Below are 13,456 nucleotides of genomic sequence, written 5' to 3' on the forward strand. Positions count from 1 at the left end.
TTTCAAATAGTGTAACGTTGTTCATAGTAGTCTCATCATTAAAAATCTGTTCCTGTGGTTAGCTCTCTTTTTCGTTCCTGTTATTGCTTATTTATGCTTTCGTTTTTCTTAATAAAGCATGTCAGATCTTCGTGTATTTAACTATCAGGTTTTATTACTTGTTTTATCTTTAGTATTTCCTGCTTTATGTTTTTACTGTATTTACTCTGTTATTCTTTCTCCAGCTTATTAGTTTGGATGCTTAGCTTGTAATTTTTAGTCTTTCTGCTTTTGTAACATAAAAAAAATTGGGGGGAGGTGACAGAAACATTTATGGCTAAAAATTTCCCTCTGAGGTTTGCTTTGGCTGTGCCCCATTCATTCTGACAAGCAGTATTTTCATGATCATTTAGTTCTAAATATTTTCTAATCTTTGTGTGAGTTACTTGGAAGTATGTTTTAAAGTTTCCAAATATTTGGGGAGTGGTTGGTGACCTTTCTGTTACTGTGTCCTAATTTAATTGCTTTGAAGTCAAGGAATGCGGCCTGTACATGGTCAGGTTTTATAAACGTTGCGCATGTATTTGTAAACCGTGTATAGTATCTGATTTTTCAGGCATACAGTTCTATATTCAGCCATTAGGTCAGGCTTGTTAATGATGTGTTTAAACTTGTGTATGTATTTACCAAAATCTTACCGGTTTGATTTGTCGATTACTGAGACATGTGTTTGTATCCCCCACTGTAATTAGGTATTTGCCAGTTTCTCATGATAATACTGCTCACTTTGCTTTCCTTGTTTTTAAGCTGTGTTATTGTGTAGGCACAAGTTCAGAATTACGATGTCTTTCTGGAACCTGGCCCTTTGACAGCAGCAAGTGTTTAGACAGTACAACATGCCAGTGTTTTCTAAGTGCTCTCACTGTGTTAACTTACTGACCCTTCATAACAATTCTATGAAGTAGGGGCTATTACTGCCCCCATTTTGCAGATGGGAAAACTGAGCACAGAGACATTAAGTAACTTGACCAAGGTCACCAGCTTCTGAGTGGCGGCATCGGGACTTGGAGCCGGTTAGTCTGGCTCCAGCTGTGTGCTCGTAACTACTAGGCTGCACTGTCCCTTGTTATTTGGGGAAGTTCTTTATCTCTGATCATTTTCTTGGGTATAAGGTTTATTTTTTCTAATGTTAGTATAGCCATGCCAGCTTTTTAAAGTTACTATTTGCTTGGTTTGTTTACATAAATGCATTAAAAATACACATTTTTTTTTCTTCAGCCTTTCACTTTCAATCTTTCCTTGTCTTTATGTTTTAGAGATATTTCTTATAAAAGCATATAGCTGGGAATTTTAAAAAATCTAAGCCAATGATCTCAGTTATTAAAAGGACATTTACAGTGATCACTGATCTGTTTAGCTTCTTTTTTTTAACCATCCATTGCTCTCTGGCTTCTGCTACTTCTGACGAGAATCCGCTGTCGGTCTGCCTGCTGTCCTTCGTTTTGCCACCTGGTTTCTCTGAAGATCGTTTGCTTCAGACGCTCTCCAGGTTCCCGTCCAAGCATCTAGGAGCGTGTTTATTTTCACTCATCCTGCAGGATTTGCTGCGACTCCTGAATCTGTGGATCGGAGAATTTCTTTCACAGTTTTAGAACTTTTTCAGCCAAAATTTCTTTTCTTGTGTTGTCCTCACCCTTTCATGTCTCTCCTGGAACTTCTGTTGGGCCCACTTTGGACCTCCCCAGTCCCTCCACCTTGTCAGTCGATCTCTCTCTCACACATCACAGCCCCCAGCTCTGTCTGCTGCCTTCGACAGAACTTGCTATGTCATTAAATTTATTGTCTCTTTAGTTACGTCTCATGTGCTGCTTAATCCAGCTATTAATTTTTTTCAATGCCTTGAAATCTGAAGTTCTTTTTTTAAAAAAAAATCTTCCTTTTTTTGGCATTGACTGATCATTTTCTTGTGTAACATTTAATTCCTTTAATGACTTTCAAACTGTTTTTTGAGTTATCAGTGGTTGCTCCAGAGCTAATAATATACGTCTTAGCTTATGATTTACACCAGTTTATACCACCTTCACTTCAGCAAGATGTAAAAGCAGCTCCCATATGTTTCCACTCCCTCCTTCCCTTTTCAGTGCTGCGTTTTTTTTTTTTTTGTGGGGGGAGATAATTAGGCTTGTTTATTTATTCCTGGAGGAGGCACTGGGGTCCGGACCCCTTGAGCTGCACCTCCCCCCTTTTTCCTGCATTATCATCACATATATTATATCTCTATATGTTGCAATATACATTTTCTAATTATTACTTTACATAAAAGTTTTATGTCTTATTTTTTAATCTTTTCATGAACTAACTTTTTTAAAACATTTTTTATTGATTTATAATCATTTTACAATGTTGTGTCAAATTCCAGTGTAGAGAACAATTTTTCAGTTGTAAATGAACATATATATATATTCATTGTCACATTGTTTCTCTGTGAGCTACCATAAGATCTTGTGTATATTTCCCTGTGCTGTACAGCATAATCTTGCTTATCTATTCTACATTTTGAAATCCCAGTTTATCCCTTCCCACCCCCCCATCCCCTTGGCAACCACAAGTTTGTATTCTATGTCTATGAGTCTGTTTCTGTTTTGTATTTATGCTTTGTTTGTTTGCTTTGGGTTTTTTTTTTTTTAGATTCCACGTATGAGTGATCTCACATGGTATTTTTCTTTCTCTTTCTGGCTTACTTCACTTAGAATGGCATTCTCCAGGAGCATCCATGTTGCTGCAAATGGCGTTATGTTGTCGGTTTTTATGGCTGAATAGTATTCCATTGTATAAATATACCACATCTTCTTTATCCAGTCATCTGTTGATGGACATTTAGGCTGTTTCCATGTCTTGGCTGTTGTAAATAGTGCTGCTATGAACATTGGGGTGCAGGTGTCATCCTGAAGTAGGGTTCCTTCTGGATATATGACCAGGAGAAAAGTTTTATGTCTTTTAAAGAAGCTGAGATCTACTCTCCCTCTACCAGAGAGAAAATATATTTATAAAGCTTGTTATATCAAAATTCTTGTTTACCATTTCTAGTTCTCTTCACTGAGAGGATTCAAGTCACCACCAGAAATTTGTCATTTTATCACAGCTGTGCCCACACCCCTCCTCTGTGCTGTTATTGTTAAAGATACTACATTTTTATGTGTTAAAGGCCCAACAGCACGATGCTAATTATATGGTTTTATGCAATTCCTTTTTCAAAAGACAAGTTTTAAAATAGCAGTTTTAGGTTCACAGCAAAAATCGAGAGGGAAGTACAGAGGTTTCCCATAAAGCCGCACCCCCGGTGCGTGATGCACAGCCTCCCCCGTCATCAGCAGCCCCGCCAGACGGCACGTTTGTTACACCTGAGGAGACGCGTGGACACGCACCGCCCAAAGCGCAGTTTACATCAGGGTTCGCTCTCGGCGCCGCGGTCTGTGGCTCTGGACAAGTTACAGGGGTGCGTGTCCAGTACAGTGTCAGGCCGAGTATTTTAGTGGCCCTGAAAGTCGCCCATGCGCCACCTGTTCATCGCTCCCCCCGCCACCCCTGGCAAGCACTGATCTTTTTACTGTCTCTGTGGTTTTGTCTTTCCCAGAGTGTCATGCAGTTGGAATCCTACAACATGTGACCTTTTCAGATTGGCTTCTTTCATTTAGTAATCTGCATTTAAATTCCCCCCATGTCTCTTCATGACTTGAAGCTCATTTATTTTTAGTGCTGAATAGTCTTACACTGTCTGGCTGTTCCCCAGTGTATTTCTCCATGTACCTACTGCATGGCATCTCTGTTGCTTCCAAGTTCTGGCAGTTGTGAGTAAGGCTGCTATAAATATCCACGTGCAGGTTTTGTGTGGAGGTGAGTTTTCAGCTCCTTTGGGTAAACATCAGGGAGCACGACTGCTGCATTAGAATTGTTTAGTTTTGTAAAAATGCCAACTATCTTCCGAAGCAGCCGTGCCATCCTGCACGGCCGCCAGCCACGGAGGAGGGTTCCTGTTCTGCGTCCTTACCCGACCCTGGCGGTCCTGGTCAGGTGTGTGGTGGTACCTCGCTGTTGTTTTAATTGCATCTCCCTGATGACGTAAGACCTGGAGCATCTTTTCCTGTGCTTATTTGCCATCTGCATGTCTTCTTTGGGGAGGTGCCTATTAAGTTCCTTTGAGCCTTTTTTTTATATGGGTCGCTTGCCTCCTGTGGTTGAGCCTCGTGTGTACTTTGGCTAACAGCCCTTTATCAGGTGTGTCCTTTGCAAATATTTTCTCGCAGTCTGTGGTTTACCTTCCCGTTCTCTTGACAGTGTCTTTTGCAGAGCAGACATTTAACATTTTTACGTCCAGCTTCCCAGTTCTTCCTTTCTCAGATCACAGCTTTGGTGTTGCATCTAGAAGTCATTGCCAAACCCAGGATCACCGAGGCCTCCTCCTGCGTGATCTGCTTTACATTTAGGCCTGGGATCCACTTTGAGTTAATTTTTGTGAAGGGTGTAGATCTGTGTGTAGATTCTTCTTCTTTCTTCATGTGGATGCCCAGTTGTTCCTGCACCATTTGATGAAAAGATGCAATTACTTTTTAAGTAGGTGATAAGAAAGGAGAAGAAATATGCAGTTACGTTGTTTTCCGTAAGTACCTACCTAGTGACCTTTCCTGGCAATCTTTGTGTTCTTGGTGTGTATGGATCTGAATGATTGCTTCCAGCCTGAAGCGCCTCCCTCAGTATAGTTTCTTTCCAAGGCAGGTGTGCCAGCGACAAGCTTCTCCGGTATTGTTTATCTGGAAATGTCTTCACGTCACCTTCACTGCTGAAAGGCAGTTTCGCTGGATGTAAGGATCTTGTTTCACTTCTTCCTTCGGCACTTGCAGAGCGTCTCCCCCGCTTTCTGGTCTCCACTCTTTCTGATGAGAAGTTTGCTGTTAGTCTTGCTGGGATTCCCTGGTATGTGACATAGTTTTTCCCTTGCTGTTTTCAAGATTTTCTCTGTGTCTTTAGCTTTTGACACGCTGTCTACGACGTGTCTGGATGCGAGTCTCTGTGCGTACCCTGTGTGGAGTTTGTTGAGCTTCTTGGATGTGTAGATTCATTGTTTTTTTTTTTTTTTAAATCCAATCTGAGGCATTTTCAGGCATTATTTCTTTGAATTTCTTTTTCTGCGCCCTCTCTCTCTCCTCTCCTCCAGGTACTCCCACCGGGTGCCTGTTCACGAGGTCGGTGGTGCCCCACCTCTCTCCCAGCTTCTGTTCGTTTTCTTCTGAATTCCCTTCTCTCTGTTCTTCGGTGTTTGGCCTCTGCCAGTGTGTCTGGGCTAACGCCGGGACTCCTTCACCAGAGGGTCCTGCACGCCTGTGGGCGCAGCCTGGCTCTGGGGACTGGGGGCTCTGAGTGGTGGGCAGAGAGCGTTGTCTTCAGAGCGCTCTCAGAGGAGTCCTGAAGCTTCACATCCTCACAGGCTGAAGCTTCGCAGACTCATCCTGCTCCAGGGTGGCTCCTCACCAGCTCCCCGGTCATTTTCTGGGAGTTGGCCTGGTGCTGTGCCTTTCCACAGGGGCCCCCAGAAGGCTCCACACAGCCTCCGACAGCTCCCGGTGGTACCTGCTGTGAAGGCAGAGGGCAGCGGTGATGCACGGACAGCGGGCCTTGGCTCAGTGCTGAGGGGCCGCCCTGCCCGCTGAACTTTCCTGTGCTGCTGGGCTGATCTGGGACGTCTGCCCGCCCCCTGGCCTGCCTACGGCTGCTCCAGGAGGGCAGTGACCTTGGCCTTTCCCCTCCAGGAGGACCAGGGTATCAGGTCTCCAAACAAGCCTTACCCAGTGCCCCCACCCCCATTTAACAGGTGCTTAGAGAAATAATTTTTGGATGAAAACCTGCTTAGTTTGTCCCTGTCCCCCAGAATGGAAAGGAAGGTTGTGGGTGGGTGAGAGCACTGGGCTGAGAGTCAAATCTCAGCCTAACTCTGCCCTGTACTGGCTGTGTGACTGGAAGTCAGCTGCTCCACCTGTTTCCAGACCCGGGTGCTTATGAGCTGCTCAGTGACTGTGTCTTCCCCTTTCCAGTTCCTCATGGCATGTCTGTACTCACTTACTGTACGACAAAGTCTTTTTAACTTCCTTCTTCTCATCTTAGCCACATCTATGTCAAGCCCTCCAGGCTGAAGCGAAGGCTCCGTGTGTGCGCACACGTGTGTGCGTGGTATGCACGTGTGTGTGTGCACATGGCAGATCAGACGCAACCCAGTGCAAAGTGGATACCCCTCCGGCATTCTGACTACCAGGTACCGTGTTTTGTGCCCTGATTTCTCATCCTTATTATCTGTGGTCTCTTTGCTCAGGAATAAAAAGGAAAATTGGGCTAAAGACTCATACAAAAGTTAATCTGAGCGATTGAAGCCCGCTTCCCAGAAATGCAAAGATGACTTCAAAGGGCTGTTACCCCGGAGTTACCAGGGAGGACACCTGTCTCAGGAGGCACTGGCGGGTGAGAGCAGGCAGGGGGCGTTGGAGTGGTGGGGTGGTGAGCGGGGGCCGGGCGGGGCGGGTTCTCAGCGTTCCCTCCGGAACCCCGTTCTCTGCCTTCATCAGCTGCTCCTGCTTCTTCAGCTGCTTCGTTAACTCGAGCAGGAGTCCTGGGCCAGCTTTCAGGTGAGCTGCTGGCTGTGTTTCCTCAAGGGGAGAGCTGGGAGCCCAGCTGCTGTCACTCCCGGTAGCAGTTGGCAGCTCCCCCATCCGCTTTTTAACCTGGACGGGCTCAGCCCTGACATCTGTTGGAGCTGCTGTGGTGCTCACAGGAGTGCAGGCTTCCCCTGCTGCTTCTTCCCCACCTTGCCCGGGTGGGCAGGCCATGCACCAGCTGGCAGCGCCGAAGCTCGTGAGGGAAGCACGTGGTGAAGCCTGTGAGCAGCTCCAGGAACCGCTGCTCCTCACGAGAGCCGCTTAGCTCCCTGGAGTTTACCCAAGTGCAGAGCTGTTGGGAGCGGAACTCTGAACGTGGCCTCAGGAAGGAATCCAGCCCAGAAAACTGTCATTAGCGGCCGCCTGCGCTAGGAGTAGATGTTCACGGGAGGGTAAGACACGAGCTAAATGGAACAGTGATGGTAACAACAGTCAAGGTTAACCGAGAACATTCTCCATGCCAGCCACTGGGCCAAACCCTTGGGACTCATGACCTCCCTCAATACAACAGCCTGGTGAGATAGATAGCGGCCCCTTTTCACAGCTGGATAACCTGAGGCTCAAAGAGGTGAAGTAACCAGTCCGAGATCACACGGGCTGAGTGGCAGAGCTGAGACCTCCGCCCCAGAGCTCAGCGCACCCCGCCAACCCGCTCTGCCTTGTACTGCTCCTCACGAGAGCCGACCGGCCACAGAATTTTCCAAACGCGTGTGTGTGCTGGGGGCAGCTTGTGGGTTCGAAATCCCACATCTACTACGGATTAGTTGTGCAGACAACTCCAAGAGGCTGGGAAAAGCAGGTTCAGCTCAAAACGACCCTATTCAAGAAGCAGATTCAGGGGCAAGTCCTGGGCAACCAGCCGCTACCATCACTGAGCCCCACTCCCTCAACTGGCCTGTTTGGTGTCGTCTGGGAAGGTGAGCCCCAGCCGCGGCGGCCTGAGAAACGAAGGCAGGGAACAAGCAGCCTCAGTGTGGCGAGGAGGAGGAAGGGGTGGGCAGGCTTCCTGCCCTGCGTCATAGGCTGGGTGTTTGCATCACACAGACCTGCTTCCTAAGCCCTGCAGTCTTGGCTCCGCCTGCTGCCTTCCTGAGCTGCTTCTGGATTCCAGCCCCGTCAGGCACTAAGTCCAGGAGGTGAGTCAGGACGAGCTGGGACCTAGAGACGCAGGGCTGCCCAGTTCCCGCCCACTGGCCAGGCTGCAGTGCTCCCCATGACCACCTTTGGGCCTGTGTTTCTATCAGGGTGCCGGTTCTCTGGGTGTCCCTTTACTTTCCTCTGCTGTGCATCTTCCTGTCGCCCCACTCTTGCTGCTTTAAGGACCTCAGAGAATACTGAAGGCCCACTTGGCTGGGGCCACAGGGACCACCCCCCACCCCTCCTTTCATCTCAAGCATTCATAGTCAAAGAACTGCTCCATTCACTGGAAACGGGTACCTCCCCCAACTGAGCCCAGTGCAGGGCACACGAATATGTGCAAAGAGTCTCCCGTTCCTGGTCCTTGTAATCAGTATGGCCTGACTCCTCCACTGGTTTTTAAGGGCCCCAGGGAGAAACAGGATGTCCCAATGAAAACGCCACTTGACAGAGGAGAGGCCAAAGCTGCTCTGGTGCCTGCGGAGGTCTGAGCCTGTCTTTTGAATCTCGCGCTTGGGGCACGGTCTACACTGAGACCAAGGCTGTCAGGTCCCTAACACCCCGGGGACTCAGCTGGTGGGACATCACCGGCTACTTCCCATCCCGCCCCCAGCGACCCTCCTGGTTCTGACCGCGGCGCCCTCCGCCCCACCCCAACTCCGCGCCTCGAGTCCCCCCATCCGTCCTCCTGCCGACCCAGGCTTTCCCCCTCCCGGCCCTCAATCCAATCCCGGTTTCCCCGCCCCGCCCCCAGTTCTCTGCTGGGCCGCCCCGCGCGCCGTCACTGCCACCGTCACCGCGCGTCGGCAGCAGCCCGCGCGCGCCCGGCCACGGGGCTTGGCTCGCGGCGCGCGGCTCCGGCCGGGTAGGCGGGAGGGAGCCGAGGACAATGCGCCCCGCGCGCGGCGCCCCCCGCGCGGCCCCGCCCCCCGCCCGGCTGCAGCCCCGGTTCCTGCGCGGCCGGAGCGGCTCGGGCAGCAGCAGCGGCAGCGGCAGCGGCAGCAGCGCGGGCGCAGAGCGCGAAGACGACGACGAGAGCGCCAGCATCAGCAGGCCGCTGGTGCCCGCCGCGCCCCCGGGGACCCCCGCCGCCTCCCGCGCCTCCACGCCCACCTCCCCGTGCAGCATGACCGCCGCCGACCTGGGCGCTAGCGCGGCGGCCGGGGCCGTCGGGGGCGCGGGCGGCCCGGGCCCCGGCCCCGGCCCCTCCTGCCGTTCGTGTTGCGGCTGCTGCGGCCGCCGGGCCCGGCCGGGCCGCGGTGGTGGGCGCCGCGGCTGCGCCCCCGGCCCGGGCTGCCGCTGGGGCTACCAGGCGCTGTCCGTGGCGCTGCTGCTGGCGCAGGGCGGCCTGCTGGACGTGTACCTCATTGCCGTCACCGACCTGTACTGGTGCTCCTGGGTCGCCACGGACCTGGTGGTGGCGGCGGGCTGGGCCATCTTCTTCGCCAAGAACAGCCGGGGCCGTCGGGGCGGCGGGCACGCCCACCACCCGCACCACCCGCACGCCGCGCCCCTGCACCTGCCGGCCGCCGCCTCCGCCGCCGCCGGGGCTGCGGGAGCCAAGGCGCGCGGCGGCCGCGGGGGCGCAGGCGGCCCGGGGCCGGCGGGGGCGGCGGGGGCAGCCGGCGAGTTCGCCTTCGCCTACCTGGCCTGGCTCATTTACTCCATCGCCTTCACACCCAAGGTGGTGCTCATCCTCGGCACGTCCATCCTGGACCTCATCGAGCTGCGCGCGCCCTTCGGCACCACGGGCTTCCGCCTCACCATGGCGCTGTCCGCGCCGCTGCTCTACAGCCTGGTGCGGGCCATCGGCGAGGCGGGCGCCGCCCCCGGCTCCGCGGGACCCCTGCTCCTGCAGCCCCAGCAGCACCGCGCCGCCGGCTGCTTCCTGGGCACGTGCCTGGACCTGCTGGACAGCTTCGCCCTGGTGGAGCTGATGCTGGACGGCCGTGCGCCGCTTCCCGCGCACCTGCGCTACCTGCTGATCGCCGTCTACTTCCTCGCGCTCGCCTCGCCGGTGCTCTGGCTCCACGAGATCCACGCCGCCGCCGCCGCCCCCCGGGGCCGGGCTTCGCGGCCGGGCCGCTGCGGCCGCCTCCTGCGCCTGCTGGGCGGCTGCCTGGTGGACGCGCCGCTGCTGGCGCTGCGCTGCCTGCTGGCGGTGAGCTACCAGCAGCCTCTCTCTGTCTTCATGCTCAAAAACCTCTTCTTCCTCGGCTGCCGCGGCCTGGAGGCCCTGGAGGGCTGCTGGGATCCGGGGATCCCGGCGTCCCCGAGTCGGGCCAGGGCGGGCTACGGCGCTCCGCCCTCTGCCTCGCAGGTGCCGGGAGGCCCCCAGCTGGCCCACTGCGTCTCAGAGGACGAGGGGGGAACCCACGGCTATGTGAACACCCTGGCTGTGGCCGCCCAGAATTGAGGGGTTGGGGGGCTCTCCTTGGGGATGGGAGACCCCCACTCCCCGTCTTCTGACCTTCTCCCACCAGGTTGGATCAGCCTCTGTCTGGGGCGGCAACTGTTAATAGGACCAAGGGCCAGTGTGCCCTTCTGAACCCCTTGTGTCAGACCTGCCTGGAGGGAGATGGCGCTGCGGTGACGAGGAAGGTTCCCTGACTGTGTCCTCGTCTCCAAGCCCTCCACTCACCCTGGCCTCCAAGGGGCTGGGTGCCCCTGCTTCTTGCATGCCCCACCTCCACCTTGATTCCTATCCACTGTGGGGGAGGGTGGAGGAGAGGGGTGTCCAGGCAGGGGGTGCTGGGCCAGGGCTCTCCCTCCCACATGCTTGGACTTGCCAGCTGCTTTTAGGCTATGGGTAGTGGCCGTTGCCCCACGCCTTGAAACTGACCCAGGATCCACAGTTCCCCCAATGTGTGTGTGTCGTTTCTTCCAGATGGCAGATGCGGAGTCTGCGTGTGTGTGGGTGTGGGTGTGGGTGTGGGTGTGTGTTGTTTCCTGTGTCCCTGTGTCCCTCACAATCAGTAGGAGATCTGGGGAGTCCTTGTTCTCCCCACCACACACATTCCTATCTGAATTTGAGGCCATGAATTCCCAGAAAGAGCTGGGCTCCTGGGGGCTGCCTGGCTGCCCTCCTCCCAGGACCTTCCTCAGTCCGGCTCCTCTCCTCTCAGCTGGGGGAGGGGAGGGGCCACACTCTAAGGACCAAACTGCACCCATTCTTGGGTGAGTGAGCATTTCTACCTCCATGCTTTCCACTTTAGCTGCATCACGCACTGATGCCACTTGCAAAAATGATAAATACTCAGAAGTTGCATTCACCGTGGCCACTGGATCCAGCTGGGTTTGGTGCCAGTGTTACTTATTACAGGGTCTGGAGGGTCAGCCGTCAGCTGCCTCCCTCGCTCCCTCCCTCTGCACCCACAGCTCCTGTCCGACCTGAAGCTTGTTGCTGGCTGGGCCAGATCTTGGCTCAGAAGAATAGTTTTGGAGGGGTTCCTGGACAGATGTGACGCTGGGTCTCCCATGGGCCTGAGAGAAGGAAATTCAGCTCCCCATCTGTCTGTTCTTCCCCTGGGGAGCTTGGTGTAGATCAGAAAGGGTGACCTTGTCCTCTGCTCTGGTCTTGAGAGTTTCTAGGGAAAAAGCAGGCTGCGTGGGGTGGGGTGGGCAAGCCCTCCCCGGCCCAGCCCCCTCCCTGGTGTGCCTCCCGTCAAGGCTGATGACAGGTGACATCCAGGGGTAGCCATGTAGAGTCTTGATGTGGGACCTCAGTCTTGGCATCTCGGCGGCGGGGCGGTGGGAGTGTGGGAGGAGAGCTGGGAGCAAGGCTAGGGGTACTCACTCTCTTCCCCACCGCCCCGAAACAGGCAGGGGTGGGGGTCGTCAGAATCCATGTTTCTCCCCCGTTCTGTGCCTGGGCAGCTTTGTGTGGTGCGGTAAACCGTGGACAAAGAGCCAGATGTCCTGGGTTGTGGCTTTGACTATGTCACCCACAAGCTGTGAGTGACACACCACTTTTGCTTTCTGGGCCTCAGTTTTTCGCTTGGGGCCCGGCTCTCCCACCTTCTGGGGGCTTGTTGACAGAAGAGGAGACACAGGAGGGCTGAGGGCAAGGAGGACAAAGCTGCCCTCAGTGCTGTCCCTGCTCCCAGCCCTCCTCTCCATACCGACAGGACCAATGTTAGCTGGTGGGATTTTGCAACTAATTGTGTGTTTTCTGCCTTCTCTCCTCCCCCCAGGACTCCTCTTCTTTCCCTTTGAATTCCATGTGGTCAAAGCTCTGGGGCCCAGACCCTGGGGGGCAGGAGCCGCTCCCTCTGTCCCCATGTCCTCTCTCCAGCTTTGCTGTTTCTCTGCTACCTGATCTCAGTGACTGAGAAGGACTGTGTCTGAGCCATGGCTGGCCCCTGCCCGGCCCTCGCCCCTCGCCCTTTCTACTGTTTGGGTGGTGGTCTCCCTACTGAGTGACCGGCTGTGAAATCTCGAGGCTGTCGAGCTTTCTTGGGGGCTGGCACAGGTTCTGATGAGCTGCCACTTCCCCAGTACATCGAGAGACTGATGGCACCGGCTGAATCTGGCAGAGGCCAGGCCACTGGCCCCTGGATGCACGTCCTTCTGACACTTGGTGCCAGCACTTGTCCTCAGGGGTCAGCCCCTCCCTTCTGGTGTGTTTTTCTTGAGCCCTTTTACTTACTTCCCTTGCCCCATTCACAACAAGAAATGCCCCGAAAGCTTCATTTTTCTGGCTTTCTAGGGGCATCTGTAGTGCGGGTCAGACCGGAGATGCTGCCTGTGGGTCCAGCAGACAGGATGTGCACTGTCCCCGGGCCTGCGTCCACAGTGCGGGTCACGGAGAAGAACCTGGGGTCGGATCAGGGGCCGCCTGCCTCTAACATCGGGCAGGGCCTGTGTCTCAGCCCCTGACTCCTGATCTGGTTTAAAGAGGGCTTGGACTGGAGCCTCTCTCAGGACAGTTTCGACAGACGTGCCCCGGTGCCTACTGCACATGTTTTTGTGGAAAAGAGTGAGCTGGCAGGCAGAGCCTGGAAGATGGGAAGTGCACCATGCTAGCATTTATCACGTTTTTTTCTTCCTTCTCTTTTTAAAAATATAACCAGCCTCTGTTCTGAAAATAAAAAACTTGAGACTTGTCACAAGCTTCCTGTGTGGTTTGTTTTAAGATCTTTCCTGTCCTGGTTTCCCTTACTAAACTCTTAAATATCACTGTGACATTTGTCATCATTTTGTGGGTTCGTGTTAACATTGCGGGTACACCTCGGCTACTTCCTTCCTGGTGGTGGGATCTTGAGGAAGGGTGTTGGCCTTTTCCCGGCTTGGGGTGGGGCCGGCCAGGCTTTCTCAGGCAGAGCTAAGTCACCTGGGCCTCACTCCTGCTTCTTGCCAAGAACAATTTGCCAAAGCGGGAAAGGCTGCGAAACAACTTCTTGAAGACTCTGCCTTCCTCTGTTACTCTTCCCAGCCTGGAGCACGAACTCTTACCGTGAAGGAGGGAGACAGGCCCCGTTTGTGTGTTTTTAACCCACGGGGGACTGTGGAGTCGGCACAGGGACAGACACGCTCGCTGCTGCGCTCCTTCCGCGCAGAGACGGCCAGCGCTGCGCCAGGTGGCCTGCCAGAGGCCAGGAGCTTGCTCAGCCTCCCAGCTGCGCCCTGGCGCTCACCTG

The 13,456-nt window shown here is 53.9% G+C and overlaps 1 protein-coding gene and 1 long non-coding RNA gene across 2 annotated transcripts; both read left to right on the forward strand.

Annotated features, from left to right (window-relative positions):
- Window positions 1–2,681: 2,681 nt before the first annotated feature.
- Window positions 2,682–8,586, forward strand: LOC116150400 (uncharacterized). The gene is made up of 4 exons (XR_010377756.1): window positions 2,682–6,486; window positions 6,591–7,597; window positions 7,725–7,816; window positions 8,222–8,586. It is a non-coding gene; the product is annotated as an uncharacterized LOC116150400 (long non-coding RNA).
- Window positions 8,587–8,706: 120 nt separating this feature from the next.
- On the forward strand, window positions 8,707–12,922 carry TMEM121B (transmembrane protein 121B). The gene is made up of 2 exons (XM_064478787.1): window positions 8,707–12,436; window positions 12,526–12,922. Exon 1 carries the CDS (start codon window positions 8,707–8,709, stop codon window positions 10,231–10,233), a length of 1,527 nt encoding a protein of 508 aa, XP_064334857.1. The 3' UTR covers window positions 10,234–12,436; window positions 12,526–12,922.
- Window positions 12,923–13,456: the final 534 nt, after the last annotated feature.

Source organism: Camelus dromedarius, chromosome 25 (assembly GCF_036321535.1).
Source record: "Camelus dromedarius isolate mCamDro1 chromosome 25, mCamDro1.pat, whole genome shotgun sequence".
NCBI lineage: Eukaryota > Metazoa > Chordata > Mammalia > Artiodactyla > Camelidae > Camelus > Camelus dromedarius.

What these genes read in the sequence shown, in the direction of transcription:
- TMEM121B (XM_064478787.1), top strand. Translation starts at nt 8,707, where the DNA reads ATGCGCCCCGCGCGCGGCGCCCCCCGCGCGGCCCCGCCCCCCGCCCGG.